Here is a 26,174-nt window from a genome sequence, read left to right as displayed (position 1 = left end):
ACTCAGGTTTATGGTAGTGAAAAGACAGTAACAGTTGGCCATGTAGTCTTTAATAAACATGCCAGTCCTTTTAGATTTCATCATTGAAATCTTTTCTAGGTAAAATATATAAATACTGGTGATTTATCCATAAATTAATTCAGTGCAGAAGTTTTTAACATTTTATTTCTAAAACACAGAATTGCAGTACTAATTGCAAACTGTAACAGCTATTGCTAAAGTCAAACATGACATTAACTATCACAGGTGGCCATACAGGACCCAGCAGCTATATTAAAATGTTTCATCTACAGTTTTCCAATGTAAAGACTGCTGAATATGTCTGCCACCATTTTTATATGATCATCTTATTTGAGATACACTTGCAATACACCATTTGCAGAAAACAGACAGATATGTGTCTGACTTCTACAGCAAAACCAGGCTGGCAAGGAGACAAAGTGCATATTCCAAATCCATAATTTTTATTCTCATATTTACAGTTGTAAAATTCTTGCAGTACCAGAGATGAACAGTAATGCAATCCAGACAAAAATAAGATTCTTGAACCCTAGAAAAGTCTTAGATGTACATGCCAAATGGGGAATTTGCTATCCATTCCAAGAATTGCATGTTCGCAGATACCCCAAGGAGCAGAAGGGGGAATATCAGAAAAGGCTTCAAAACTGACAGTGTAGAGCATAACATTCACCTTGATTCTTCCACACATTCTGCAAATCAGCGAGTTGTGCAAACATGACATTTTATATTGTTTTGTTTTATCATTGGGGTTCTCTATTTGAAAATACTATTTGTATTTTAACATAGAATTGGAACTCTCAAACAGAATATTAGGCATTTTTCAAGAGTGTCTAGCAGAAAACAAAGCTGTTATCTGAACAGAAATTTCTGTTTTCTTTCTCATTGCCTCTGGTATTATTAAGGTGCCTACTTGTCAGTTCTAGAACAACCTTTCCATATAAATCATGGATGTTGAAAATTATCATTAATGAATATAAGAACAAGAACATTAAATGTGCTTTTCATGGAATTAATACATTTGGGGAAAGATGTGGCAGCCTGTAATTAGGAGGGGATTGAATCCAGGACTTCCTTCCAGGCTATTAGTTTACATGATGAAAGGATAATGTTGTACTGTAACTTGGTTTTTGTTTGGTTTATCTAAACTGAATTAAAATCATCTCTTCTGATATGAAATTAACATGAGCATTGTTGAAGTACTTCAACAATTATTAATTTTTAATAATTTTAATAATTATTAAATAATTTTAATAATTTTATTTTATTAAGATGTTACAGGATTCTGCTCATGTAAAAATTAAACTTAGGTAATAATCTTGCCTTATTATTAACAACACTCTAGAATTGCTTTTAAAATTAATAAGAGTATTTTAGGTTGTTCTCTTTGTTCTGATATGCTTACTTGGAACAACACTTCGTACATAATGTTACCATTTAAGGATAACCAATTAGTAATTTTCTTTTGATGTTACTTTTGATGTTTGACTCTTACTGAATGAGAAGACAGCAAAAGCAAATGGAAGGAAATTGTCTTTAAAAAAATATAAGCAATGTAATTATAATACTAAAAAAGAAGGGAAAATAACATGCTATGCCATCAAAAGTAATAATTTAATCATTACTACAGCACTTCCTTGAATTAATTCTTGTTTCAACCATGACTTGCATTCTAGAAAAACTCCAGGCCCAGTGATGAAGATGCCATGATTTTTCTGTTGTTTAGTCTCTGAATAGTCCCTCCATTATAAATTTACATTTATCTCAGTAAATTCTCTGAGGCTATCGGTATTGTTTTGCCATCACCTAAATATTTCCATTTTGAAAGACTGTGGTCTTGTTTAGTATTGGTTATACCACCATCAGTGAATGACTTCTTGAGGGTAACCTCAAGAAGTTTGAGCCTCTCTAGGGTCTTACATGGAGTTTAGAGAGGGAGTAGTGAATACTCCAAATTGTAGGGAAGTTTAGACTGGAGTTGGCGTAAATTTGGAAATGTGTAGAATGCAAAGTTTTCCAGCACTTTGTGATTGGAATATAGCATCAGATGAATCTTAGCATCTTCTGAGGTTTGTCATCACTGGATGGGAATAGCTGAATTAGTTTTGAATATATGCACCCTTTTTCTTTTCCCGAAATCACAGTTGAATAACATACTGTGACCCTCTAGGTCTTATTTGTGTCTATACCTAATATATATTTTATTTGTTAGAGACTTGGTATGCTTAAATAAATACAGGTAGTTATGGTTTATATACGTACGCACAGAAGCCTACAACTACGAAGAGGCTTACATATGTATGTAGAGAAGGAGGAATGTTGTTGGACTTGTGCATAGCAAGTGTGATTGTATGGTCACTTACACCAAAGTCACAATTACTGTTTATTTCTGCAATCAGTTCTCTTTTCTTTTGCCAAAGTGAAGTCAAATACAGAACTTCTCTTTTTTGAATAAATTTACTTTGTAAATTCGGAAGACCCTTAATTACTTTCAGAAAAACACCTTCAATACATGGCACTTAGAAACAATTTCATCCATTTAATCAAAAATATTTGACTAAATTTCCAACTGATTTTATTTCTTATGAACTGAGTATTATTCTGATCTAAAATAAAAAAAAATGTACATATGAGAAAGTTGAAGTATGGAATATATGTTATTAAGAAGATAATTGCAGAAAATAACCTCCATCTCTCTGGGGGCCATGCTGCTTTTGATGCAGCCCAGGACACAGCTGGCTTTCTGGGCTTAGAGTGCACACTGATGGGTCATATTCATGTTCTCATCCATGAGCACCTCCCAGTCCTTCTTAGTAAGGCTGTTCTCAAACATTTTTTCCCTCATCTTTTAAGATTAAACATTTTCAGATACCAGGGTTAGCTAACTTAAGTGTAAGAACTTTGGTGAAAATGTAATGCTTTCTGATTTACTAGTGTTCATTTTAATGAAAGTTAGAAAACTACAAGAATTCAAAGAACAGAACTACTTTTTCATCATGTAGGTATGATACAGAGAAATGAAGGCAAGTTAGCCTTCCTTCACACCTAACCAGGTATAATAGAATGGTTTTGTACACTCTTCATAAGAAAAAGAAATTACCAAAGGTAAAATTAATGCAAGTTAGTGTGATGTTGTAGGCAGTAGATAACTGTATTGCCTTTTGGGAAAACTAGAGGCAGGGAATTGTTATGATACAGGTTCAGAAAGTGTTGAGTCTTTGATATAGAGAAATAACTGAATTTCTGCAGTGTTTATAGTTCAGGTAGGTTTGTTTCAAGCATTTATTTGAAAGCCAGTGACATTCTTATTTTTACTTTTTAGAAGTCCTCATTAGAAATTAATAGAGTACATGTCAACAGAATATTACAAATAATTTGAATTTAATACCTAAGTTGGCACAATACAATAAAAATATCCTTGTAATATAATTAAATGCTACGTTTTACAGCTGGAAATCAAAAATGCACATGTACTGCCCTACAGCTGTAGGAAAGTACAACAGATGAATGACATTTTGGAAAGAAATGACCAAGAGGTGAATTGAGAGTGATTGTGGAAAATTAGTGTTCAGTGCAATGTTGACCTTATGTTCCTTTTTGAGTTAGGAACACAGTACACCACCAGCAGAGACTTGCAGGAAAGCTGAAACCCATCAGTATATCTGATTCCGAATTCCATCTTCAGAAGGACTAAGGAAATACTGCAGGGAGTTCTGGATTAGACAGAAGAGGTTAAAGTGAATGTTAGAACACTTTCTCTTTAAAAAAGAGCTCTTTTTAAAGAGTATTAATTAATATGCTAAAGAGAAGCCAGAGTGGTGACCATAATTAACAATGTAGAGTTGTTTCTTGATTGTGCATTCAGATAGTTTACCAGGAAAGCTGATCCCATCGCCATACATGGTGTCTTCAGGGTGTAACTAGATTTCAGCACAAGTTACCTAAGTACTTACAGTTCTTAACATCTGGAGTTCCTATCAGTTCACTGTTCACAGTAAGAACTATCAAACCAAGGCACAGCTGAACCAGAAATTCAAATGGAATATCACTAAGTTTTGTGGATATAATAATTTTATTGTTCTGAGTAGAATCTGAAAATTCTGGTGTTATGAACCATTTGGTTAGATCCTTTTCGGTCTTCTGCAGGGGAAGGTTACATCTGCTCTGGCAGCATGTCTGCATGTAGAGAGTAGAGGTTTCCAGGCTACAGAAACTTGGAAAAAGAGGAAGAAGCAGGAAGCAAGAGGAAGAGGAGAACCGGCTGTAGCTGTGGAATCAAGGGAGCAATGGGACAAGGACGGAGCAGAGAGCTGTGCCTTTTTAGCAACAGAAATTTTCCAAGGATAGCAGGCACTTACATAATTGATTATAAACTAACAGCTATGTTATGTGAAACCTGAATGCAAATATACTGCATGCAAAGACCTAGGCATCAAAGATGAAGTTACTGCCTTTCTCACCAACCTGATTTGGCAAAGTCACCTAGAAATAAAAAAATATGCTAAGTGTGGAGTCTGTAAAGAGCCAAGTATCAAAGTTGTTTATTGACCTAGTACTGACCATAGAAAGGTCTTGAAGAAATATTTTGGAGTTAGACTTACTAAGAGTTGAGATTTTCTGTGTTCTGTATAAAAACTTCTTTCGACTGGAGAAAAAGAGGGTGTGGAGGGGCTGAATAATAGTTGCTAGCTAGTTCATTGTTCATGCTGCAGTAGTTCATTGTTCATGCTGCAATAGTGTTTAGCTAGCTAAGAGAAAGAGTAAGTGGGTCCCCCTTACAGGAAACTTGTGACGTGCTAGACTCTGTTATTCTCAAGTGCCACTTGTAACCCACTCTCTCTGTGTTGCTGTCACTGTCTGTCCCTCTAAATATTTTAAACGTACAGCTTTTTATTGATATCTGTTGTTCCTGCTGTGCAACTTCAATAAGAAAACGTTGCAGTATACAATAATAGTATTGTAATGCAGCTTTTTATAGTTTCACCCCCAGTTTATAGAAAAGCAATGGAGATACTTGGATCAAAAATCTCTCTTTATCTCTTTTTCCCCTATGATTTTATTTTCAGGTAGAAAAGTAGAACTGTAGTTTTTTGTAAAAGCTGTTAATCTTGCTTAGTGCAGCTTCTGCCATGCTGTTGAAAATAAAGACCTCCTGATGTGGTTAGCTGAGTAACTTTACAGTGATAGTCTTCTTTGCTAATGTTTTTTGTAAGTGCTTTTTGCAAATGCTTTTCTGTATTTGTGCATACATACAAATGACAACGAAAATCAAAAGTAGTCATCACCCAACAGTTCCGAGTCTTTTGTTTAGAAAAGGGTGTAATCAGTAGTGGTATTACAGATTAAATTTAAGGTACATAAAATGACTGCAGGGAAAAAATGCTTGCATGTCACGTTCCTGCATTGTAATAATTTCTGCAGATCAATTTATTTTGATGAAATTTAAATCAGCCAGAACCTAATTTAAAACTAAAAAGATTTTAAAGGGCAAAATACAAATTCTATCAGAAAAATTTGAACTAATTATCAGTTCTTTTCCACAGGTAACCATTAGATGGTCACAAATTGGCATGAGCTGAAATAAAATTTAAATTAAATTTACAGTAGAGCTTTTTTTGCATTGAGGGAGGTTAAGAAGTAGTTGCCCAGAGACTTTTTGGTTATTCAAAACCTGACTGGATGGTGCTCTCAGCATCCTCCTGTATTTGGCCCTCAACTGAACAAGAAACCTGGAATGTCTGATCTTCAGAGGTCCCTTAAAAATTGTAGTTCTATGAAGAAAAATATTTTTTTGACATTGGCACAATGATTTGAAAATTTTAGTTTCTTTTTTCTAGTTCTAGTGTTATCCCATTAGGTATTTGTAGAATTAAATTAATTTTCATATCTAATAATATATGCTTACATACGTTTCATGTCTTTGTCACTGACCAACTGCATTGCTTGTCCCGCCAAAAATGCAGGAAAAAATACTAAGATTTATTACTTGAGCAAACTGAATTTTATAACACATGGAATATTTATTTGGCAGTACCTCTGTTTCAGATTCTCTTCGTGTGCTTTTCATTGCTAACTAGAATGTTAAAATTCAAATGAGGATTCCTTGTTCTATTATTCATTTCCTTAACATATTTCTAATGGGGTCTTAAAGTAAGATGTCTGTTAATGTTCTTTTGTTATCCCTGCTAATGAAAATATGGACTTTCTGAGGTCCTAAGTGATTTTTAAGCCATGTTCTTAGCATCAGTGAGTCTGTACCTTCCCTTTGTATCAAAAATCTACTCCCATTAAGTTTGATTCTGTTTCTTTTGAGTAGTTGTACATCTCAGAAGATTATATTTTGTAAATGTTTCTCTTTGCAGTGAGGAGCTACGGAAGGAAGCCCGACAGCTGAAACGAGAATTGCTGGAAGCAAAGCACAAAAAAGAAGAAAGAGCTTTAAGACTCAAAGACAAAGAAGGTAAGAGGTTTGGTGTAGATCTCCAGTTAATGTTCTGGTTTTAAAGGGTTTCTCGTTTTCTATTTTATAAATGTACATAAATGTGGACTATTGTTGAAATGTAGATTTTTTTTTTCTTTCCCTAGGGATGGTAGCAATGTAATGATGCCAGTACGTAAGGAAATTGTATAGGTAGCATTTGTTCTCAAATCAGGTAGTATTTCTCCTTCTAAGTATTCGTTAGTTACATCCGTGCTCTTTAATTTGCAAGGTCTTTTTGACTTTCTGACTTGGAAAGGTTCTTAAATGCAGATGGCTAACTTTGAACTCAAAGCTACTGATTTAAAACTTAAGTGTATCTTAAGACACTGATGGAATTCAAATTCACAAAGTCACTACCATATTTATTTTCCATAAACCTTAACAAAATGGGATCTTCAGCTGCCCTCTTCTTTGTCAGACAGTTTTTATATTCTGTTTCTTTTTAAATGTGTATAAATTGCTACGTTTATAATAGCATGTAAAGTGCACATTTTAGTCCAGAAGGATGAAACACCCTTTATTAGCCAAACTGAAGAAACAAAAAAGTGTCTTTAAACACTGTGGGGTTGCGAGACACACTTTTAGAGTGGATTCTTAGTTCAGTTCTCAATACTATAGAAATATGAAAGAAAATATAAAACTATTTTTTTCAAAATTCAGATAACACACAATTTACAAGAGTGGTAGAAAGTATAACGTAATTTTTAGAAAAATTTGTGGACTCTCTTGAATAATAGGTGAGCTTGATCAGTATTTCGACAAAGTAAAGAAATACGTTATCATGGCTTTGTATATGAAATCTGGCACCAAATGTTAAAAATTGCTGACTCTGAAAATGTTCCAGTAATCACTAGAATATAAGCTCTCACTGGCAAAAGAATGAATGCTGTCACTAGCCATGTAAAAAAAAGAACTGTGAGTAGAGGTATAGCAAAGGTAAAGTGTAGTCCTTTTGTACGTATATAATAAATTATCTTGAATAGTGCCATGTATGGCAGCTCTTACACTATTGCTTAAACTTATCCCTATTTTTGTGCCAGTCGGTGGACTTTGTAATTTGAGGAAATTCACCTTTACAGTGACAGAATAAAGTAATACTTGGGCAGTAGTTGCTACTATGGTACAGTTTGGAAGGATACCATCTATTCAAGCAAAGGGAGCTTATATACCAGAGTTGGTGAGGGGCTTCTATTTTCTTTGAAACAAATAGCAGGCAGGCCATAAATTAGACAAGTTACAGCTAATGACACAAATAATCTTGAATAATCTTGACTTTCCTTTTTGTGATAGGAAGGGGTCTGTTCCAGTACCTGTTGAGAAGGATGGATGGCAGGAAATATCTATTGACCTAGTCAGTGGAGTACCTAACTAAAAATTTTTAAAATAAACATGTTCTAAAATTTAAGGTAAAATTAAAAGGATGTTAAATGAGATGCAAGTAGTGAAGGATAAAATTATTTATGAAAATGTAGTGAAAGATTTCAAGTTTGTACTAGAAAATGAACTGAACATGAATTTACACTCTGATGTGGCTGTCACTGTGTGGCTGTTGCTGCAAATGCAGTACCTGTAAAAGTGTGGTTGTACTATTGCAGTCAGTTCCACGTATTGTACCACCAAAAAGGATAATGAACAATTCAATTAAAATGGACAAAACCACCCAAAACTAGCAGAACACCATTGGACAGCTTTATTAGGAGATACTTGAAGATAAGTGTAATTTATGTAGGGAGGGGGGTTGGAAGGGTGAAATCTCAAGGCCAAGGAATGAAGCATACCTTTATTGTGAAACAGAATTTACAACTGAGGAATAATAGAACAGACTTTAGAAAGACTTTAATATAATGAACTCTAATAGAAGTGTTGTACCAAATAAGTAATTTTGCTCCAAAGTTAAAAGCACTTAGTTATTTTACATTTATTGGCCTGAATTTTAATCAGTACAGTAGAGCTTTCAACATGGAAGGCAGTCTGCTAAACATATAATAGTTTACCTATTCCACGTTAGTTTATGTGTAAGAAATTGTACATATTTTAGAAATACTTCTATCAGGAAGTTGATGTTTAAGTAGCAGTAGATTTTTCCATTGCTCTCTGCCTATCCTCTTGGGGAGTTTGGGATGGGGAGTGAGTTGTCATACTGTATCAGATATGCCTTGTGTCTTGCATTGTGTCTGCCTATGCTTTGAGCTGGCTGGATTAGGGAAAAATGTTAGTTCACAGGCTATGTAACCACATCAGTGTGATTCTGTGCTTGATTAATTAACACTACATTGCAGCCAGAACTTGCAGCCACAGTGGGAGAATTTCACTGAAGATCACAGAACGGTGAGAATAAGGCTTAGGTCATACTTGACAAGGTTGGGTCTTGTTCTGAGAGGATGCTAAGAAAGGGTCTGCAGCATGAAACATCTATTTTAAGTCTACAGCACAGATCTTTATTAGTATTGGCATCACATTTAGTATCACTTCTTCAAATTGTTCATATTATGTTTACCTAATATTTTTCTGTATTTGGTGATTAGATTAATTAAGAAAGACTGGAGAGTGAAAATTTAAGTGTTTACATTGTTTCAAGAGGTCAGAGAAAAAAACATACATGTTTGATTATAACCAGTCTTCCAATTTATGAATAGTCTTGTTGACAGTGCCAGACTGCTGTCAAGACCTTACTTTAAATAAGATGTTTTTCTTTTATGTGACGTTTGTTGTAGTGATGCCAGAAATTGCATCAAACACTATCATTTGAGTGCTGAATTAGTTCAGCATTTTGAAGTACTTGGTCAAATATTCAGAAAATATTTTTTTGAATTTTCAAAGTTCTGTAGGGTAAACCTGGGAATGTACTTCAGTGAAATCTGCTTCAGACATACAGCATCTGCGCAGTTAATTATATGTGGGTTTTAAACAGTAGAAGTATTTAGGAAGTAATATTTTAGATTTTCTTGTTAGAACATTTTTTGTAAGCAGACGACTAATCTGCTTACATGACTATGTAATGAAATTGTAATGACAATTTCATTACATAGTCATGTAAGACTATGAAATTTAATTGTCATACATGAGAAGACAGAAAAGCTGTAAAACACTGTCTGAATAGGGAAACCTAACAACTAAAGTAAAAACTAACATTCAAGGGTAAGAATTCTACTAAGGCATGTAGTACTGAGGCATTTTCTGCTTGGTTTTTTATTGTGGAAAATGAAAATTTAGAAAATTATTTAGAAAATTCTCAAAATCAAGTGAGGATTCCAGTGTAACATTGTGTTTTATTTCTGTTTTATTTTAAAATCTGGGTAATGTAAGGGACACTCAATGAATTAAGCCCTCTCTTACATGGAAAGATACTTTCTTGAAGTCTGGGACTTTAATAGGGTTTTGGACCCTTCAGAACTCTCTGAAAATAACAAAATCCAAATTTTGATCATTTGAGAGCTTTGCAGCATAAATGCATTAAGTATGAAGATTTTTTTCAGTATATACAGTTGAGCTGCATTGTAGCAAAGTATCCGTCTGTCATCTTTGCAAAACTTTGTTTTCTCCCAGTGTTCACATTTTTTTTGACATTTAATCCCCTAATACCCAGCAGTCCCCTTCCTGCTAAGGTGAATACTTTTCTCCGTTTGTCTCTCTGTCTGCAGAAGAAAAGAGGACAAAACCTCACTGTAAACCAGCTTTGATTTTAGTAATAATCTTAAGTATGTACTCAAAATCCACCAACATTTGAAAATTAACTGTATTTTAGACTAGGACCATGTGCCTACCAAAGTTCAGAAAGCATTTACTAGAAACTTGCAGTTCACACTATTTTGCAAATCTGTTCTGGTCTTTCAGGTAAGTGTTTTGAACCTCTAGGAATTACTTCTAAGATTTTATTGTTTGAGTTTTCTGAATGAACTAGTAAGTTTGTTCTAGAACTATTACATTTTTCATTATAGCAAACTGAAAATCTAGTAATCAGTCCAACCATGGAAGCTCATTCTGTAAGCAAATCTATTCAATTGTTCACAGTTGCTAAATATTTCCTCACTCTTACCTAACTTCTTGGCAAACAGTGGCTCTTTAGAATCTTAGGCAGCCCAGAGCTATATCAACATTAACTGAACAGTTCTTGAAGGTGCAAAGAAAACCTAAGTAGAAAACATAAGTAGAACTAGTCCTAATCAATAATATACAGGAGATTATGTTACTAACTTTCTCAGCCATAAAATTATTTTATATTGTTTTTCTGGTATATTAATTTTTACACTACTTTACACTAAACTATATTTTAAGTTTCAGATACATAGTATTTAAAGCTGTATTTTTTTTTCTTAATTCTGGGAGAAGTGAGTTATTTGTTTTGATTATTAATTATCCAAAGTGTCTCTAAATTCTCTATTTGTAACTTCTGATTGGAATTCTATTTTAATTCCTCAAATATTATGGCATATTAGAATTTTTTTTATAATTTGTGAGGATTTTATTTGGTTTGGAGCAAAAACAACTTCTCTTTTTAAGATTTCAGTCTCAGTAAGATTTTTTAAATGAGTGCGGCATACCCTTACAACTCCAAAAGAATGCAATATAAACTGTATATTGATGAGCTGAAAGTGGAATGTACTGAAATAATACAGGAATGTGTTTTAGGTCTCTTACTTTAATTCACCAAAACATTCAATCATAATTACTTTCTCTTCAAACAACAAACAAGAAGTTTTTAAGGTTTTTTGACACTTTGGTATTTAGTCTAGCTATGCCATGCATTTTTTGGAATTTCTGTCCCGTAGGTATTTTGTCATATGAAATGTGACATCTGAGTTGCTAAAGAATACATTTTGGATACTGAGGAAAATTTATGGGCCCAGCACATTTCAAACATACACAAACCCTTCTAAATAAACTGGGATGCCTTTTTATATGTGCGTCTTTGTACATTCTTCTTGTTACATTCTTCATCTTATCTCAGTTCTGCATAAACTCATGATTACATATGAAAATGACATTACAATAGTTAATGAGATTGCTTTAGCATATCCAGAATGTTTTGTAATGTAAAATACTTAAGTGTGTGTAAATATCTTCATGCTAGCTCATGAAAGAAAAAAATTAAAGAAAAATCATAAGTCTTTCATTGATCCTTTTCAATGCTATAGGCTCTTGCTTTTTTTGTGGTAGCATTATATCTTCAGAATCAGGATGTTTTTCTTTGTTACAATATGTATTTTTTTCTACCCTTCATGCGTGTTTCTGGTAAAACTTTCACCAAACCAAATTCACTTCATTTTCCAATGAGTGATGTATGTGCAGCTTCATTATCTCTTTCTTAAAAGGAAATAAAATCTGTAGAATTTCATATGGATTCTAATTACAAGAAAAGTAATTACTGCAAGGTTTGTTTAAAAAGTTTGTACTGTGGAAAATTGCATGCGTACTCTCAGATCTGCATTTGTGTCAAATTGTGCTTTATCTGTGCCACAATTGGTGGACTTGTTACGACAAAGTTACACTACCTGCAGTGCTAGCAATGGAGCCCAGTCTTCAAGAGCAGTATCAATGTGAGCATAAGCAGTGATCATGCTGTTCTGATCTACCACAGGCAGCTGAATTAGAACTCATATTTCTTTATTTCATTTAGTGGAAGATAAAATTGCAGTTTTGAAAACAGAACAATTCTGGTACATCTTTTGTTGCGTGTTTGTTATGTTGTTAAATGTACCAGATGCTTCAGAAATTAAGCTTAAAATTACCAAGCTTTCTTTTCTGCTTCACTTGTTATTAGGAATTGATCATTCCTAAACCATCCAGTCATTTCAGTTCAATGCCCTTGGATCAAGTTATACCTTTGGTATATTTCCTCCATTTGGTAGTTAAAAACAGACATCATTTAAACTGTTCCTTTTTTAAGTGTGAGCAAAATAAGGTCTTTCATATTTTTTTTAATTAATATCTTCCTTTCTGGTTTAAAGACTTCAGGATTTCCTCCTTAGTTTCAGACTATCACTGTGAACCATGTCCCAAACCCAAAGTTTTAGGTTAGATTACATCATCATGTTGGCATGTATTGGCCATAATTTCAAGATAGAAGAATCAGCCTGAAAGAAATTAATTTGACACAGTAAGATGAAGACTTTCTTGGTGGTAACTCAAGCTAGCTTACCTAAACAGCAACTTATAAATTCTTTTGAAAGTATCATGAAATGTATTTTCAATAAGGTAGGTTATCTGTTTTCTTTTTTTTTTCCCCCTCACCTTCCTTCCTCATGGAATATACACAACAGCTTGTTCAAACTCAACAAGAAATTCTTTCCTTCACGCTATTTACACTTCGTTTGTGGTGAGATCCTCCTAGGGAACAAGATTCCTGTAACTTAAATTGGCTTCTGTATCTTGTGATACCTCTTATTTTCAATTCAGCTGCAAAAGACTTGCAGGGAATCTGGGTTGCAGACTGGGAGATATGAAGTAGTAGGCAGCAATCTACTTCTACATTTTAAAAATTTTCTTCCCACCAAGTCTCTCTCTTCTGGACTTTTTTCCTTGCTTGCTAGTTACCACTCAGACACAAAGGAATTTTATCAAATAATTCCTGCTTACCAAAAACTGAATATATAATTTCTATTAAAAAGTACTCTATGGTTTTGTAATCATTGGAGTTTTCAAGTTTTAAAATGTTAATAACCCGTTGGCTTAGGGGCTCTTGAAAGTTCTTCCTGTTTTGTTGCTTGCTTTAAATGTTGTGTGATAGGTTGTAGGACTTCATGAAGAAATACAAGCATGTTTTTAAATAATTTTAACGAAAGTTGGAAAAATATGATGCATACAAGGGGACAGCTCTTTTGGTTGAGTCACTCTGAAGTTAGTTCAAGTGGATCTGATTGTCTTTTGTCTGAGTTATGAAAAGGCTTTCCTAGTAGGCAGAGAGCATGAAGTTGAGGATTAGGAAACCTCTGACAGGCAAAGACCCAAGAAACAATAATATCAAAAGAAGTCTTTTAACTGAAATTTAAATTACTTGTATTAACAGTAAGTGGCACACATAAGGGTGTGATAAAAACACACAGACACACAGCTTCAGGGGAATTTTACCCTTTTTGTATTAGAATTGTATTTGAGCTGCACTACTTTAAACTAAATTTTAGGCAAAAGACCTATCTGAGTAAGGATCACATCTTTAAATTCAGCACATGTATATCAAAGGGTGGATTTCAGGTTTAAATGTTTGTGGCCAGTTTGTGACTGGTGTTTTCAAATATGTTCATGAGCACTCTTCTCAGTTCTTTTGCTTATCATAGATAAGCAATTATATTGCATTAAGGGCAGTTATATTGATCATGGGGTAAATGTGATTCCCTTCAGAGTACTCATTTAGCTAAATGTCACCTGAAAGGTTGTTTTTTATAAGGAAGCAGATGGTTTTCTACTTCAAATTATTTATCTAGGGGCTAAATGTTAGTAAAAGACAACATTATGTTGTTTCCAGACAGTCAACACTTTGGATACATGCATTTATGCTAAAACTAATGCATTATTTTGACAAGGAGGTGGTCTTGAATTAAGAAAAAGATTTTTAATTAGTAGAATAGATTGACATAATAGGGGGAAATACTGAGCTTTTTCATTATATGTGGTAGTTTTTTTGTGAATTTCTGTTCTCCTCAGTTCATCTGATATTATGCTGCATGAAATTTTATGCCAGATTTGATTTCATTCATGCAGCTGTTTAATCTTCCCTAAATGTGTGTGTGTATGCATTTTTCTATTTTGATCATTCTGGAAGATTGATTTTTCTTTCTTTGTTTTGCTGGTACCTGTGATACTCTGTTCATTATTATATCCAACATATCAACTGGAAACAGCAAAAAACCCCAGCTCTGAATGGTATTAAGTATGCTTGACTACTTTTCCTGGTACCTTTTAAATACAGTGTAGAAAGGGTTTAAATGTTGTTCAATTGCAATGTAGAAATTAGGATTAAAAGGAAATAAGATATTTTATTTATAGAAATATGTAAACAAGTATTTTATATCTAAATATATAATTACAAATTTATTTCCTTTTATTACAAATGGCTATGTTTATAAACTTCATAGTAAACTTGAGTTGCAAGAGACATTTAGTTTGGAATCAGAAACTTTTTCTGTACAGCTGTCAGCAGTCATCTAAAAAACCTGATAACAACAAATTCATTTAGATTTACAGTTCACCAGACCATATATCCTGGAATTTCTTGAAACATTTTTCTCCAAAAATATTTTCGTTTGCAAATGTTCATTATTTGCAATGGATATCCAGGAGGTTTATTCTTCTGTTTCTTCAGGAATAACAATTGTGTAAATATGTGTGCATAAGTTTTAAGTATACTAAATCAATATGTACATTGTCTTAATGCTGTTCAAGAAGAAGAAAATAATGTGAAAGTGTGGTGTTGATCAGTTTTCCAGTTCAGTTTTTGTCCCATTAAACTACTAATGAATAATTTATTCATTAATAATTTAATGAGACAGTGAAAAATCTGCAGTGAAGACACTGTAAAAAAAATACAGAGTAGCTCTTGACTCATCACTTTATAAAAAATAGTTTTATTCCTGAAGAGTTATATAAAAAATAGTTTATTCCTCATTAATAGCATGGACTCTTAAAAATTTAAATGTTACTGAGTTTTTTTCCATATTGCAAAATCAAAACTTGATTTGTGGCTACTTCAGCCTACAGAAGAGGAAAACTGTGACATTTTCTATAAATTGTTTACTTTTGAACAAATAGTCACAGAATATTAACTCACACAACATTTCAACTGCTACAAGAAAGATCTTCAGTAATTAAGGTCATCTGGTTAAAGGAATTCAGCAGTTTTCATCAGAGGTTTTATTTCTGTTATCCTGCTCTCCCTGGCTCCATAGTTAAGTATAATTGAAAGAAAAATCTTTTGACTCATTCTCTGCCCAATGCAGTGTTGTGTTTTTCATTTCAGCAAGTAGCAAATCATTCTACTGCTGAGAAAGCAGTACAACTGAAATGTTTTATGGGAGTGTTTTGCTTGGTATTTTATCTCCAAAAATACATTAAATCATGAAACCAAACTAAATTTGTTTAACCAAATATGTTTCCTTATTCAGAGGAGGAACCTGCTCCAAACAGTGTTGTTGAAGAATACCTTCAGGAGAAGAGAAAATACGAAGACAAGCGAAAGCAGCAGCCAAAGAAAGGAGTTTCCCGTGAAGATCAGGTAATAGTTTGATAGCCTGTGCAAAAAAAAATCCAGAAAACGAATTATGTTCATTTTTGAGTATGTTTATCTCTTGATTTGTATAAAAGCAGAGTTTTAAAATCTGTTATTTCATTTTCTATTAAAAGAAAGTTATTATTCATAAAAATAAATATTTTAATTACCCAGTTAGACAGGTAAGTGAATCTTCAATGTGTGCTTGAAGGGGATCCCAGTTTAGTTGCTAAAATCTTCTGAAAGGAAATGCTAGTCATGAAGAGGTGTCCTTGATTACATTTTTAAGAATTTGCATTTTTTCACCTTATGCTTTCCTTGCTGTAAGATAACACTGGGACAGAAATTTACATATTTGGCATTTGGTTTTTAGCATTTTAAATTACAGTTTAAAAATATTAAATTCATCAATACTTCTTGTTGTGAAATGAAAGAAATGGTTTATAAGACTGTAAAAAGAGAAGCTCTTTTAAATACAATTAAAATTATTATTCAAAATTAGTTAGCATGTCTGTAGGCTCTAGTAGGCAAATATGAGCAAAGTAAGGTTTGCTTTACAAAGGCAATTGTTTTTTTCTAAAACAGGAAAGTCTGAAATGGTTAAATATATGAAACTGCCTATGAAGTGGAAATACCATCAACTTAAAATCTGTGTTGTACATCAAATACATTGGTTTGTAAGTGCATGTCAGTTCAACTACGAAGATGTTCCTGTTCACATGTTGAATCTAGAAGAGAGTGGAAACTTGAGGCTTAGTAACTTCAAAGCAGCATTTGGCAAACCTTTATATATGCAGCAAGCTGATTTAGCCCTGAACTAAGAAGTTTATGGAAACTTTGTACATTCAAAATCCCATTATCTTTGAATCAAAGAGTACTAAAGCTCTGTTGGCAGTGTGGATCAAGGGACTTAAAACCATGTCTAATGAATTTATATCAGCCCTGTCCTAGACATCACCAGAAAACAAGATGAGTTGATAGGGATATATATTGTAGGAGATCTTCATTTTTATTTATGTAAGCCTGCTGGCAGCTATTCAACAATAATTAATCAAGTTTTTTGTGATCCATTTCACTTGTGGAGAGCCTCTTCTTGTCTCACACCCCTTGTAACTTATCCTACGATATGACACCATTTTCTATCCTCAGTGCAATAGTTAAGGGAGGGGGAGAAAAGGTATCTTTCCCTAAAATACTAGATAATGGTAGTCCTAGCCCTCCTATTCAGCAAGGGTCAAATTATAAAGTTATTCAAAGCACAGTATAGCATCTAGTGACTCAATGCAAAAATGCCCACTAAGATATTTCAAAATTATTTCTGTCATCAGGTCTATTCACAGGAATGCTGTCACCAGAGAAAATTAGACAAGACACAAGGAATGTGGCTTTTTTTTGGTCACAGTTTCATATTAAAAGGGGCAGTTTGAGTTTGTTTCCTTCGGATGACCTCAGCAAAGATTTGCTGTCTCAGGTGTTGCAAGTACAGTGTTTGTTTACAATAGTATGGAAAGCTGTAAAACTAGAATGATTTTCAGGCCCAAATATCCTCAAAACTTTCATCTTTCTCACCTTAAACAGAAGAATAGACAGAAAATAAAGAAAGTAAATGCAAAAAAAGTCCTCCAAAATCTACCCTTGGCAGTGCTAAAATATGTTTTTGAAAGAATTCAAAAGCCAGGAAACTCCTCAAGTTAAGATTGCTCCCAGAAGGAAATTTGATTCCAGTGAACACTTCTGGTATTTCCTATTTCTGTTTTCTATTCTTGTTTAGTTTTTATTCTTTTAAATTTGAAAAACTTGACCAAACAAAACTACACAGCCGTACAGAGGTGTTTTACAACATAGGTTGCCAACCTATCACCTACAAATCAAATGTAGCCTGCCACATAAATTCAGTTAGGCACTTACTCCCTGATGCTTTCATTTTCAGGAATGTCTCAAATATCAGAAAAAAAAAAAAAAAAAAAAAAAGCTGTGGGCTGTGCAAATTATTCATATGCTCTTCACTTCTTTTTGAAGAGCCCCCTTCTACCATCACAAGGCTCAGACGTATGACTTCTGTATAATCAAACTCCCATTTGAGATGATCAGAAACAAGAACTATGGTATGATCTTCAGGTGTCATCTGAGATTTGGTGATTTCATTGTCCCTGAAAGATCAGGCAGTGTCCATTTGAGAATAAAACAGCAGATTTAAATGAGTATGAGCTTTATGTGTGCAGCATAAGAACCTGTATCTGCAGAATTAGTTAAGCTGGTTCATTTTTTTGACAAAAACTTCGAGTTTTTTCAATGTCCACACATAATTTAAAAGATCATCAACATAAAGTATATAAGTATCAGTTAAACTGGGTCTTCGAGGCTTGAGTGGTTTGTAATTTATACAGTAGATTACTTTAAAAGAGGACAGTAGCATGTCCAAAAAGCAAAATTCATTGTCGGCAGTGTTATTTAATCAGCTGTTTTATTCTCTAGGTAGCTACAAGTATTTGTTCCTTAAATATTCCTTTTTATTTCACTAGATGGTGAGGGAAGTGCTTTTTCACACCTGACAGGCCCCTCCCTGCTTGATCTTGTTGCCTCAGCATTGCCTGCCCTACTCACTCCGGCGCTTTCCATGCAGTCCTGCTCTCACACCTGCCGTCACCTCTTGCTCTCTCACTTACCTCTCTAAAGTGTTTCTTCCAAATTCATATGAAAAATCACTCTCATTGTTCTTTTTCTCAAAATAATAAAAACGTTGTATATGCCTGTTGGTATGTAGAAATATACAATTTCTCTAAAACTGTGTGTTTAATTTCAGACACTGGCATTGTTAGACCGATTCAAAACAAAGTTAACCCAGGCAATTGAAGAAACTCCTGAAAATGAGCTTTCTGAACCTGATGTAGATAATGACGAAGGATGGTGAGTTTTTTTCCTTTGGATTTCTGTGTTTACCAATACAAATCCTGCTGTACTAGCACAGTAGCACTGGTATGCATAAATTTGAGTAGCAGAAAACACCAAATGTGAAGGCTGCTGCTTCATTAGGAGTCAGCTAAAAGGTACTGGTTTAGCACTCTGAAAAATATGTCATGAAAGTAGATGACATTTAGTGTTCTGTAGTTTTAAATCCTTCTAAAACTGTGTGTTGAGTGTGGTAAGTATTTTTAAATGATGGATGAGATGAAGATAGTCTGACTCATCTGAAGTGTAGGGTGACCGCTAGGCAGTGGGGTATTACTGAAGTTGATAAAGCACTGCAGAAGTTACTGCCTTAATGCCTCCTGGTCAAGGAATCAGTGTGTACCCTGTTGTCTCATATTCATCTTTAATGCAAACTACCCACCTTAGGTAGGTAGTTTGCATGCTGTTAAATGCTCATAAAAGTAGGCATAAGGCAAAAATACATAAAATACCTGGAAAAAAGAAAATAAACCCTAGCAAAAAAGCTTTGTAAGGATATGTCATCTCCTTATATGTCATGTTTATAAGGCAAACACTACAGCTGGTCCAACAAAATAGGCTGTCTCTGCCTACAGTTTTTTTCATAGTTGTATGCATAAGCCATTGGAGCTACGGCAAAATTACCAGTAAAATAGAAACTTTAACAAAGTTCTTGACAAATGTTTTAAGACAACCAGTATTTCTGTATATCAGATGACTTAAAATTATTTTGTTACTTCTTCAAACAGTGTTTTCTTCCTTCATTATGTCTTTTCCTACCTTCATTATGTCTTTCTCTTTGAGGATGAGATAACACACAATATAAATTTCGAGATCCTTGGATTTCACTGATATTTTGAGATCCTTCTGAGCTACCTAAGTGCTTCTAAGTCCTCCAAGAGTTATAGAGCAATTATTTCATTTGGAAGGGATCTACAACCATCATCCTGACTGCCTGATAACTTCAGGGCTGGCCAAAAGCTATGTTGTTAAGGGCACTGTTCAAATGTCTCTTGAGCACTGACAGGCTGGGGGCATTGATTTCTGCTCTAGGAAGCCTGGTCCAGTGTTTGACCACCCTCTTGATAAAGAAATACTTCCAAACATCTGGTCTAAACCTCCCATGTCCACTACATGATTCCTTTATCTGACCTTTTAATGAACATTTTATAAACTTGATCTTCATGTCAAATATTTTCTTTATAATTGCACTTGAACAAATACTTAAAATAATATGAAACTACATAATAGACTAATAATTAATATCATTAATTTTGCAGCTCAGTAACTGTTCATGTTAACTTTACAGACAGATGAGGTAGTCTGTTTTCAAATCATTTACTTTGAGGCCAAGTAAATTGTAAAATGTGTGTTACACACATTGGCTATAAACAATGTTAACAAAGCAATGAAATCTTCTGAAAGCTTAACTATTTTGTGAAGCCCTCTGAAAGTTATATTGCAAATTTTGGATTAAGTGCTTTACGTTTTACTTTTGTGGTATAAGAAAATTTGAGATAACTATAGTGACTTCAAAATTTTAAAATTCTTTCTTAATTTGAATCTGCTTCTCTAAAGACAGTAACTTTATTTGATTTTTATGAAATACAATTAATGTATGGCATATGCATATATGATACACACAAACAACATGATTCTTCCAGGCCATTTTGTAGGTCATGGTTGCTGTTTTTATGTGAAAGGAAAACCTGCCAGTATGCTTTGCTCTACTGTCAGGGTCTATGTTATCTGAGATAAAATGATTGCCTCTAAGACATTTTTATGTGTCCATGAGTGGCCACACATTGAGGTATAATTTTCATTCTCTGTCAAGATAGAAACCATTACCAATTTGTTATGTTTTCTTTTGTTTGGCAAACTTCTCTCTGCATATTTGGCTGAGCTGCTGTATTGGCATGGCACATAGCAGACATTTGGGCACTTTTCAGCAGCATTCTACTTTTTATGCAATAAAAAAGGAAGAAATATGACTCTATTGTAAACAGTGTGTATGGTGTTTGATAATTATTACCAGACTTTACTGTCTAAGAACACATCTGAAGAAATGTTGTGAGTGCTGAATAGAAATGCGTAAGACTAAGTTTTAATGTGGGATATCAGAATCTTTGCTGAGACATTTTATTGCAACCTCTGCTGCTCTGTGAGAATGATTATTTATATTTGTCTGCAGCAATCAAAATCCAATTTCCCTTGCAGAATTCAAAAATATCATCATAAACATTGTATCTGCTCAAAGAAAGGGTCAAAGAATAAAAATGTCTGACACTAAGTTAGTGGACACAATTTTATAGCATCTGCGTACCTTAGAAAGACATTCTTGATCTGAGTTCTTCCAGCCATTATTTTCCTTGTGGTTTCATGTTGACAACTAATGCTTGTGCTTTCCTCTTAATGGTTTGTTAGATGTTCTCAATACTATTTGATTACTAGTTGTTCGTTATTTGCTTACAATCCAAATAAGAAGGACTCAGATGCATTACTATATTCTTTTTTCTTAAAGGTTGTATAGAGTGCTGCAGAGGTAGGTAGAGATTATCTGTCAGAACTCAATTACATTCTTGGCTTAGAATCTTAACCAAGAAGACTTTCCCCAAAAATGTAGGTGAGGTCAATCACGATGGCAGTGAGGTGTCATTTGCTTAGAGACTAATATTGTGGAAACCAAATATGTCACAACAGAAGAACCAGTTGTAATCTACTTGATACTTGCCACTTGGATTATTCAATAGGCCTCAAATAGGAATTTGAATAAGAAAATCTGCACAGGCTACACTTACTCAGATCACTGCTGCTACTTATCTTGTGTAGGACTTACTGTAACACATATAGTTGCATGCATGTGATTTTTACCCATTCAGGTAGTAGTGACACTTCAGGGTTCTGATGGTAATAACAAATAGTTGCAACTGTAATCAAATACAGATTTCATTCCAGAAGATATTACAACAACTGCAGATAATGAAACTAATGATACAGATCCTGTGAACATGACAAAATGTTTTTCATAGAGAAAATCCAGCAATGGGATTTAAAAATTCTGATGCAATCAAGTACATTCAAAAATTGTTTCAGTTAATCTGTGCAAAATATTCCTCTTCAAATAGGAAAAGAGTGATACTTAGTACTGTAAAACACCCTTAGATCAAGTAATTCTGAGAGTTCCAAGTGCTTCTTTCAAGATGTGAAATCTGAGACTAGATACAGTACTTAGCTAAGTCTGTCTGTGTTGAGAGGAAGGATTACTTTTTTTGTTGCTGTTTTTTTCACACCTCGTTTCCATTCCTTTCTAAGCCACAAATCCTTTCCTACTGAGTGGTTGCCTAACTTAGTTCTGTTCTGTACCCATACTCTTGATCACTCTTACTGGCATTTAACCATTGCACTTTTTTAATTGTATCCCATTTTTCATACTGCTACTCCTGTTTGCCAAAATCACATGCATTCTGAATACTCCAATAGACATTCAAAACTTCATATTATATATATGTTCTGTAATTATATTCTTCACCAGTATAGTCATGAATAGAAATGAACTAACCAACCATTACCACATTAAGCTTTTCACTTTGACATTAAACTATGTCTGTCTGCTCCTAAAAATAGGGCTCTCCAGCTGAATTTTTAGGAGCCTTACATGCTTGTGAAATGTAAGAAATATATCTACACTTTCCTATATGGAATATTGGTTTTTGTGGAAGGAACAGATTCTCTGCTATAAAAATTCTCGTCATGTCCTTAACCAAAATCTGGACTTAAACTCTTTTTCCTCTGATCTTTTAAAACAAGTGGAGGCTTCCTGAAACTACAAGATTTACTGGCATACTGAAGTATATCTAGTGCTATGACAACTTTTGAGTTGGTGGAATTTTCTGTGGTAAGGAAGTCACCACATGGCGTTTTGAAAACTCACCTGGTTGCCAAATCAATTTAGCATATATCTATGTATGATCTCCATTATTTATACAGTCTCATAGACAAAATGCACAAAAAGGTTCAGGAATCAACTTCAGTATCATTCTTGAACTTAAAACTTAATTGTCCTTATCAAGTAACTGAAGAATCAAAATGGTCATCACTCCATACCACTAAAATACCATACATTGCACATAAAACCAGTCAAGTTTATAGAACTTTATAAGACATGGAAGACATATAGGTTAGGAAATCATGATGGGTTATTTCTTGGATTGATTGAACAGACATCCCCGTTCATTCACTTCTTGAGACTGATGCTCTTCAGTATCTTTATCAGCGACAGAGGCACTGGGACCGAGTGCCCCCTTAGGACATTTGCAGAGACAGGAAGCTGAGCAATGCAGGGGACACTGCAGAAAGATGGGATGCCATCCAGAGGCACCAGGACAACCTTGAGAAGCAGGTTCATGTGAACCTCGTAAAGTTCAACAAGGCCAAGGTGATGCATCTGGGCCAGGGCAATCCCAGACAAGAGCACAGACTGGGAACAGCCCTGTCCAGAAGGACTTGGGGGTGCTGGTGGCTGAGAGGCTGGACATGACCCAGCCAGGGGCACTCCCAGCCCAGAGAGCCACATGTGTCCTGGGCTGCATCCAGAGCAGTGTGGGCAGCAGGGCCAGGGAGGGGATTCTGCCCCTCTGCTCTGCTCTGCTGAGACTCCACCTGCAGGGCTGCAGCAGCTCTGGCATCACAGCACAGGAAGAACAGGGACTCTTTTGAGCTGGTCCAGAGAAGGAACACAAAAATGATATCTGGAATATCTCTCCTGTGAGAAAAGGCTGAGAGAGCTGGGGTTGTTCAGGCTAGGTAAGAGAAGGCTCTGGAGAGACCTTATTGTGATAGATATTTCAGTAATTAAAAGGTGATTAAAAGGAGGGAGAGTGACCTTTTATTGGGCAGGTAGGGACAGAATGAGAGGTGATGATTTTAAATTGAGAGATTTAAATTAGGTGCTAGGAAGAAATTCTTTACTCAGAGGGTAGAGGTACTAGAACAGGTTGCCCAGAGGGGTGTCAGATGACCCTTGGCAGTGGGGTTGGATTGGGTGACCTTTATAGGTCCCTTTCAACCCACACCATTGTATGATTCTATAATATGAACATTGCATTGAAGCAATATTCTGTTCCTGCTTGAAAACTATTTCCATGCTGGTAATCTGAGTTCTGATAAATACGGTTTTACATTGTTACTTCTTCATTTTTGACTTCGTGGAAGATGCCAGATTCATTCTGTTGGACCTTTAATATTCAGTGTAGAAACTGAAATATTAACATGTGAAAGTTGTTCCTTACCAGATGGATATGATTACGTGAAGTGCATTAAAATTGCTGCCACCAGGGAATCAGCCAAAATCTGTATCGTCCTCAGTAGAAGGATTTGATCTGTTATTAATCCCATCAGTTCACAAGTCAGGGCTGCAAGTAGACCCCCAGCTGATTTTCGAGTTTGTGTTACAGTGAAGCCCAGTAATTTTTCCTTCATTCTGCACCTGGCTAGAAGTTTAGGATTTCTTCTTCAGGATTCAGATCTCATCACTGGCCTTTATCTGCTCTCAGTAATGCACTCTGCAGCCTTTCAGAATTTGACTAAGACTGCCAGCATGCTACATAGTTCATTTAATTAATAGCACGTGATGCCAGTGCTTCATAACTGAACCACTGCAGTGTTTTCTGGGTGGAATGTAAGGTGTTACATGTGAAACATAAAGCTTCTTAATCTTTAGAAGAGATCAGTTTTTTCCTTCCCTGTGGAGTGCTGTCACAGCTGTAACTAAGCAACAAATGCAAATAAGTCACTTAAGTTTTTTTGGAAATATGTCTAGACTCTGAAACTTGGTCTTTCTTTTTATTTGAAATAACATAAATCCATTCAGCTTTCAGATATACTGTGGGACAAGAAAGAATGAGCAAAATGGGAATTTGGAATGAGGTGGTAGTTTTTCACATGGTTTTTCAGTCTAAAATTCTTCTGGTTACTTACCTTTGTTGAGTCTAAACTATTCTAAATGTTGGTTAATTTGAGGTATAGGAAAAATAGACTTTTTTTTAAAATCAAAATGAAAAAGTCAGTACCTGAAATACCTTCCAATTTACCAAAAAGGTTGTTGTGAAAACCGTGACAGTCAAGGTCTTCTATTTTAAACAAAAAGGTATTTCATGTCTTGCTTAATGGATGGTTTCATGTCTGTACTGTGTAATTACTAGTGTTGTCAAAATTATTGTCCTCTTAAGTCATTTGTAAAAAAAACTCATGTAAGATAATGAGGGTTAAAACCAATTCAAATGAATGTAATGACATGCATACTTTAAAGGCACTATTTAAAATGTCGTGTGTCTTACAAAGCTTTTAAACATATCTTCTTCTTGGTCATAAAATATCTCAATCTGCACAGTGATGATTTATATAGATCAGATCACCTGATTTTAGCAGAAATTGAAGGGAATAGGTCTGGTTTTATTAATTTATTGGTTCTGTGGACAAAAAACTCACAGAAGTTCAGTGCTACTCATTTAAAGTGCAGCCTGGCTTATAAGTCAGATACTGTAATCTGTTCCCAATTCTGAATTTCAGAAAACTGTCACTGAGGCCACTTAAACATTGTGGGAACACTGGGTGCTAATTCTGAGTTCTTTTTGCTAGGACAATAATTGCAATTCAAGTGTTCAATTTTTTACCCAGTTTGTAGAGATAGTTTCATTTTACTCTAGAACAAACAGAAAATAAATCTGTATATTAAATGAAGGTACTCTCTATCCACCATCAATAGTTATGCCCTCTACAGCCCTCTATCTTCTTTAAGAAACATATTTGTTCATAATACAAGGAAGTTTCCTTTCAGAATATTTATGGTTGGTTTCATGAAAAATACGGCACAATTAGGAGTGGCAGCACACAATATTTTACTTACCTTGTATTCTCACAGTAAAAGATTTTGTAACAGAGGGGGATTTGGGTCTTAAAACAGTATCAAGGCATCACTTTTCAATGTCTGTTGTAGCGTATAGACTAGAATTAGTTTGGGCTTGGGTATTTTTTAATTGAAATAGCAATTTTAGAATCAGGTAAATGCTGAAGTTAGCCAGACTGGTTTTATATTACAATATTTAGTTTCTATTAAGAACTAAATCACAATGCACACTGTTAGTATTTAATCCATATACATTTGATAATGTGTTCCATTTTATTTCCAGGATTTCCTATTTACTGCAGCATATACTATTGAAATTTGCACGGTGAAGTTCTTCAGGATAGACACCTAAAATACTGGTTATATTTCTTTCATAAAACTTGTTGTATATGCATTTTATAAAATACAGATTTTTCTTTCCTACATATTTAGGGTTATGAAATACAGCTTCCTCAAGATTAGCACCAGTCTTTGCAGCTTCAGTTGCAGAAGCTTAACTGACAAACACAGAAACCCCCTGAAAACTAAGCTGCAGTCTGTTTTACATGCTGATGCTAGCTTGGGGAATGACAGAAAAAGTGCTGCTGTAATTTATGCCAGTGAGGCACAAAGATGGATTAAAGCCATGTTTGCTCCCCTCC

General features: G+C 34.5%; 1 protein-coding gene across 2 annotated transcripts in view; it reads left to right on the top strand.

Annotated features, from left to right (window-relative positions):
• CWC27 (CWC27 spliceosome associated cyclophilin) overlaps positions 1 to 26,174 on the top strand; it is a 94,174-nt gene that overhangs the window by 58,160 nt on the left and 9,840 nt on the right. For both annotated transcript variants that reach the window (XM_041470697.1, XM_041470696.1), the window contains 3 exons: positions 6,381 to 6,478; positions 15,598 to 15,707; positions 18,505 to 18,608. In XM_041470697.1, coding sequence (XP_041326631.1) covers positions 6,381 to 6,478; positions 15,598 to 15,707; positions 18,505 to 18,608 — 312 coding nt within the window. The remainder of the gene's footprint in view (positions 1 to 6,380; positions 6,479 to 15,597; positions 15,708 to 18,504; positions 18,609 to 26,174) is intronic.

Source organism: Pyrgilauda ruficollis, unplaced genomic scaffold, assembly GCF_017590135.1.
Source record: "Pyrgilauda ruficollis isolate IOZ18807 unplaced genomic scaffold, ASM1759013v1 scaffold25, whole genome shotgun sequence".
Taxonomy (NCBI): Eukaryota; Metazoa; Chordata; class Aves; order Passeriformes; family Passeridae; genus Pyrgilauda; species Pyrgilauda ruficollis.
The sequence above is the reverse complement of the archived record's forward strand: the minus strand, read 5'-3'. Positions and strand labels throughout refer to the sequence as shown.